Source organism: Sinocyclocheilus rhinocerous, unplaced genomic scaffold, assembly GCF_001515625.1.
Source record: "Sinocyclocheilus rhinocerous isolate Xijiao unplaced genomic scaffold, SAMN03320098_v1.1 scaffold604, whole genome shotgun sequence".
Classification (NCBI taxonomy): domain Eukaryota; kingdom Metazoa; phylum Chordata; class Actinopteri; order Cypriniformes; family Cyprinidae; genus Sinocyclocheilus; species Sinocyclocheilus rhinocerous.
In genome coordinates, this window is record NW_015658518.1 from 524,052 (window position 1) to 530,907 (window position 6,856).

Genomic DNA, 6,856 nt, shown 5'->3' on the forward strand with positions numbered 1-6,856 from the left:
CTTGACATTTTTATCATTATAACCTTTGTTATATGTATTAATAATAACTTACCTGGTTTTAACAAGAACTGAGTGTTATACACAAAATAAACAGTAATCACAACTGTTGGTTATGGTTGCAGACCTAAAACAATTGATTGCAACACCAGTTATTTCAACGGGACACATCTGCTTCAAATTCAAGTGCGAAAACATGTCATAATATTCAGTTTGTGCCTAAATGGTCTGCTGATCATCTGCATAATCACAAAATGACTCCCTTTTGAATTTCACTTTCTTGTCTAGCATGCATTTTCAGCACATTTTAAATTCACGCCGCTATATTTGTGACATGATTCAATAATTAATGTTAACACCACAGCAAATTAAATCTGAGACGTGAATAATCATTTCACTCAAAGGACATGCCTTGCACTCTTATGTCATGAGCTGCATTTTAGGGTACAGAAGAAAGACTCATATGAATACGTTAAATTAATTTCACCCAAAATATTTCACCATTTAAATACATCTGTGTGAAAAATAATTTCTGCACTACACTCCTGCACTCATTTCCACTGTAAAACACACACACACACACACACACACACACACACACACACATATTGAAGTGGATCAAAAAAGTTAATCTAAGACAAGAACACATTTTGGTTTTAGGTTTTAGGACAACTTTGATGAAAGGTTTTGACTCACTTCAAATGTTGACTAGTGTGTGTGTGTGTGTGTGTGTGTGTGGTGAGAACACTTGAGGCATTTTGGTGCTTGTATATTTTACAGTTAATAATTTATGCTCGTGTGTCATAAGCTAATATCATGTTACTATATACTATATCAATCTACCTTGACTGCTAAAATATTATTTTGACCTTGAAATATACTGATAAGCACTATTAATAGTAGAGATGGTAAAACTAAAGTCCATATAACAAATCAACATTCATCCTGAGTGGCCTTGCCATAAACCATGATAACAGTGCAAAATGTGCAGTAAACAACATCAAATGTAACAAACTATCATTATAAGAAATAAGAGCAAATATAGCAGATAACAAGATGAATCTTAATATTCTTGATTGCATACCTGTTAAAAAGGTCAAATTAATCGAACAGCATATATTTTTTCCTTATTTAAAATGTATCTAGCACTGTTATTAATGGTGCTAGGGGCGCCAAAAGCCAATTTGGATTGCACGAAATGACTGGTTTATTTATATAGTAAGAAACACCCCCGAATATAGCTATTCAAAACGTTTTATTTGACTAAAAATGTGCAAGAAAAGTGAATCAAATATTTTGGACACATTTCAGAATGCGTGCAATAGAGGGTTAAGTCAGACCGTGTGTATGTGTACACATACCCAGGAGGAGGGGTTGTGCGCAGGCGCACTGGAGCCACTAACCACACGCGGCTCAATCACGACATTTATTCGGCGTCCACTATGCATCATCTCAACACTCTCGGTGTAAGGACGTCCAAACACAGTCGAGCGTACTGTAAATACTGTATGTGCACCATCCACTCTAGCCTACGGGATTCTCTCCGCAAATAACATGGGTTAAGAGGAGGATGTCTGGATAATGCATTTCAACTCTTTGCAAGGATGGGGACTCGGATATTGTTTTTTGGCAAAGGCATTTTGACAAAGACGAAGAGAGAAATCAAAGAAGGGCTTTAATATCATCCTTCTACTCTTTAAATTCCTTTCCTTCTTTTCTTTTTTGAGAGATGATCGCAGAGTTGGTGTGCAGCGCCGTGGCACTGCTCCTGTATGTCAACACACTGGACGCCGATTTCTGCTACGATGACAGGTATGCCAGTGAATGAACCTGATACATCTGCACGTTCTTGATCGTCATAGTGAGTTCCCCGGTTTCGTAGCAACCGGAGAACGTTGAGCCGAATGTAGTGGCGGCGGCTTTTGTTCTTTTCATTCTGTTACATGTCGCGACAGTGTGTGGAATGGCGGCGCGAGCATGACAACTGTCAGCGGATAAACAGAGCCAGTCGTGCAACTTTGAAACATTAAGTCTTGAGCGTGTGTTGCTGTTTTTGTTGGAATGCACTCAAGGACGCGAATCACGTGCTGTCTATTTGTGATTGTTGGGAAAGGGATGATGCCTAAGAATATCGCACTCTGCTCGTTAATTTATAACAGGGGAATTGTCAGCCTGGGGGAACTGACCGTGTTTGAGCCTGGCAATTTAGAATTAGAGTCAGATAGTGATATTTAGGAATGGGAATTGTGTTTCGGTTCCATTTATGATGCTTTGAGTACTTTTGATGCATGCGATTCGTGTGGCATGCATTTACTGCCCTCAGTAGGCTAGTCTGTTGCCAAAATAATGAGATAATCATGTAGGCTTATCTACAAAACCGATAAAGGCTAACAAATGAGAAATAATATAAAAAATTGTGTTAACACCAACTTTTACCGACTTTTAAAAAAACTTCTTAAAGGGGCGGCATAAGTGAGAACTAAATGTAGCCTATATTAAATAATAGTTACTAAAGCAAAATCTGGCAACATCTGGTGTTTAATTAATATATAGAATATACAATACTCGTACGTATGTTTAACTGCACATTTTCTTATAAACTTATTCATTGAAGTCTCACGAACCTTAAGTAGGCTACAGTTAGCCTTGGTTCATTTTGGATCGGCCATTAATTTGCGGTTAAGCAAGTGAGTCAGATCAATTCAAAAACAACTCCGACTGATTCATACTTGTTTTTATTTCTCTAAAACAAACGACTCATCACAGAGTCGTTATTTAGGGAATATGACTGCACTGGCCGCGTTGTATGTTTTTGATTAACTGAGATGAACCAGCTCATAAGAGTTCTTCACTGGGGAATCGGACTGCACCGGTCGTCATTTTGATTCGATAAAGAGAACCAGATCATGGGAATAATTTGTTCTAGAATCGGACTGTACCAGTCGCACTTAATGAGAAGAACCGACTCAACTCAAATATCATGAAAATATCATGAATCTCTGCTGCCAGCCTTTGTGATATTCAAGTATGCGTTGTATAACAAGTAGGCTATCTCCCTTGGTCCCGCCACTTGTTTCTAACGGACGGAAAAGCCACATCTCCATTAACTCTCTCACATGGAGAACGGTAGCTTTTCATAATCTTTTTACCCCTCTACCCCATTGGGATGACACATTTATTTTCCTAAGTGGCGTTAGGGCACGTTATAATAACATTAAAGAAAACTAGAGCTGCAGGAGAGTTACGCGCCGTTGAGAAGCAATAATCCAGAGAGCAAGCGAGCGACGAGAGCGTCCACTGTCGCCAGTATGTGAAATTAATGTCTCCAGGGTTAGATTCCTACATTTGTAGTGACTAATTTATTTAATTAGACGCCTACCAACATTTTTATGCTATACAAACCATATAGGCTTAACATGTTTTTCTTTCTTGCCTCACTTGACTATCTCAGAAATGTGTAGAATCTTAAAAATGAGGAAATTATCATTTTCCTCAGGTTGTCAATAGGCCTGTCACGATAACAACTTTTTGTTGTGCGATATATTGCCCCAGAAATAATTGCGATAAGCGATATTATTGTCATTCTAAAGACCATTTTATGCCACTGAATATATAATCATAATGTAACAGCATAATAATTTAAGAAGGACAAAAAGTGCAAAGTAACAAGTAGGAAAAAAAGAAAAATGAGCAACGAACTTGTATGGAGATTTTCCCATCTACAGATTTTTCCCTGACCTTCTTTTCTCTGTAAATTAAGGGTGCACACTATTGCTGAAAAACACAATCACTACTTAGCAGTCAGATGTCCGCATGCACAAAGGCACAGATCCCTAAACAAGGCCATATCTGCAGATGAAACTCTTTTTGTAGAAGCATTTTTTAAATTTGAACTAGCACCTCATGACTACACCACGTTATGTACGAGAAGCTGCAAAAGACACAGGCGCAAGTGGAATGTACAAAACATTGTGACATTAATTTTTAAGTAAATATAATGGGCGATATATTGCGTCACCAAAAATTATTGAGGTCATGTACGTATATTGCGTGATAAGTCGATATATTGATTATTGCGACAGGCCTAGTTGTCAAGACATGCATTTCTCTTTCATTTTCCTCATAGCATAGCTATTAGAGCAAGTATGAATCCTCTGACTGAGCAATAAAACCAAAGTTTCAGTTACTGCAGGTATTGCAGATTGTGCACTGTATTGGTTTTGTTGTGTAAGCTGCAGTCTGAGTAGATTTGTCAAGCAGTGCCTTCTGTTTTCAAATGCCTCATGTTTGTGATTAGTAGCAGGCTTCATTTAAAACTAGAAATGACATTTTGTCTCACGGCGTTCCCTGAGGTGGAATGAGTGCAGAAACAAGTGTCAGGCCAGTCCTGGGCAGTGTTATGCCTCCTGTGCTAGTTATTTAATTTGCCTTGAGAAAGAGCAGATGTGACGTGGCGGGGGTAGAGAAGCCTTTTTTTGGTTTGGAGTCCTGATATCACGCATGCAAACGAGAACGGTCTCTTAAATCACTGCACTGACCTCTGTTATTCAACCAAAGGCTTGTGAGGACCAAGGTTGGTAACATTTAAGTGAGCACTATCAGATATCCCTAGTCGTATAAGGGCTTTATTAAAAACGGGACGTTGGCATTTGATTTTGGAGCATAATAAAAGCATTGAGGAATGGGGGTTATGATTTTTAATGTGGAGACAGGAAACGGAGCACTTAGCAAAGTGGTTTCTGCACATATATATTGCGACCAGAGTAATGCACAAAACATTCGCTTCAAAACGCTGGCTAAAAAGCTCCCAAAAATGAAAAATTTGAAGTTTTGATGGCAAAGGCAGTATGAATTATACATCAGTGGATTGCCTAGTCACTTTTTAAGCATGACATTTAGTTCCTTTTTCAGGCAACTCATGGATGTTTCATGTTGGAAGAATTTCTTAAAAGGAATTATTGTCTTATAACAGAATTCTAAGTGAAAAAACATATTCCCGATTTAAATATGTTGCCTTTTAAAAGTGCATCTGCATCTCTTGTGGTTTTATACATGATGCACTGCTAAATCTATTTTTGAAATGACAGTTACTGTAAATCTAAAGGGAAATTGCCCCTCTAATAATACAAGAAGCTAAACTTTCTATCGCTTCCTCATTTAAAAACTTCCTCCTCTCTAATCCGTGTACCGTTTATGCTGTTGTGACATACCATCACTCAGGTCCATTAGGCGCTCCGTAAGCTTGACTTTAGTGCTGTGTGTCCAGCTTTCCCTAGGGAGCTCTCTGTATCTGCTCTCCATCTCCAAATCACACTCGACCCTGACACCTGCGCTACAGAGTGGAGGCCATAACTTGTGGAGCTCATATCTGTGATGCTATAATCCCCACACCCAGAGCAGAGATGGAGAAAAGAGTGGATAGATGCCAGGGCTGAGTTATGGCCTCATCTCCGTGGCCTGCTGTGGACCTGTCCAGAGGCCTGATAGATGAACTCGCATGAGGAACCGTCGTCATTCACCTGAAATTGAGGGCAAACCCATTGCCGTTTCAAGTTCTCGCGGGCTGTATTTATTTGGGGTTTGTGGTTTTGGAAAGAGAAGGCTTTGAGTCGGATGAATGAGTTCCTATAATGGGTAATTTTTCTTTTTTCCTTTCGCATGTCGAGTAGAATCAGATAGGTTTTGAGTACTTCCTCCACAAGTACTTATAAAGACAGCATGAAATGGATTTTTGCAATGCATTCATCTTCCATAATGTGACAGTTTTCAGAGTGTAGAAGAATATGGAGCTGAAAATAATGCAATATGGGATTTGTCTGGACCGTGAAAAGTGGACCATGGTAGACTATGATAGTATTGGTTAATAATTTTTCCCTTTCTGTGCAACCGTGGCTATGTAAGGAGAAATTATAAAATATTTATGTAAATTTTGTGGATATGGAAACAAGAAGGGTTTGAATTGGATGAATAGATATACTTATTAATTTTTGATGTCAAAAAGCATTAGATAGGTTTTGAGTACTTTAAGCAGCATGAAATTGCATTTATGAATAAAACCGTTTTTAATGTGTATAAAATTATAAACATAAATATGCATTTATGTGTTTGTTTTCATAAATTTGTTTAGATTTTAATGTATGTTTCATAAAAATTATATGTATAACTATTATATAAAATGTATGTACATTCTAAAAACAACTGCAAAAATATGTTAAAATGTTCTTTATAATTTGAAGGACTTTTTCTGTATTATTTTAAGATGTTTCACCAGTATTTAGAATTAACAAATAATAAGCTGACAGTACTTTTTCTGTTATTTTACGTGTATATATATATATATTAGGGCTGCACGATAACTCGCATGCGATATTTAATGCGCATCTTGTCAGTAAAGCCGCTTCTGTAATCAGCGGTAAATCTCCATCACGTAGCTTAAGCTTTCACATAGAGCAACATTTACTACACAGAGCCGTTGTTCACCGACAAGCTGCGCAAAAAATCGTGCGATTTTGAACGTGGTTTTGCGCAGCTCGTCAGTGAACAACGGCTCTGTGTAGTACCGGACGTAGGACGTCGGCGTTGTGCATGCGCCACTCAGAAGTGATGAACGCGGAAGCACAGGGGAGAGATCCAAACAAAACAATGGTCACGAATTAGAAGTACAAAACGAGGATTTGTAAAGAAGAATGTCGGAGGATTTCGATATAAGTCAAGAGGAGACTGGTTTTCCTTTGCTAAAGTAAGGAAACTTTGCTTCCTTAAACAACCTCATGAGTCTAGCATATCTCAGCGGCGCATGCGCGACGACGCATACATCCTACGACATCCGCCGGAACGCTTCCGCATACGACAGTCGGCA

The 6,856-nt window shown here is 38.4% G+C and overlaps 1 protein-coding gene across 1 annotated transcript in view; it reads left to right on the forward strand.

The window, feature by feature from the left end:
- The first annotated feature begins 1,398 nt into the window (after positions 1–1,398).
- LOC107722480 (transmembrane and TPR repeat-containing protein 2-like) overlaps positions 1,399–6,856 on the forward strand; it is a 119,895-nt gene continuing 114,437 nt past the window's right edge. Inside the window, 1 exon segment of the mRNA XM_016530837.1 lies at positions 1,399–1,809. Coding sequence (XP_016386323.1) covers positions 1,727–1,809 — 83 coding nt within the window. The 5' untranslated portion in view covers positions 1,399–1,726.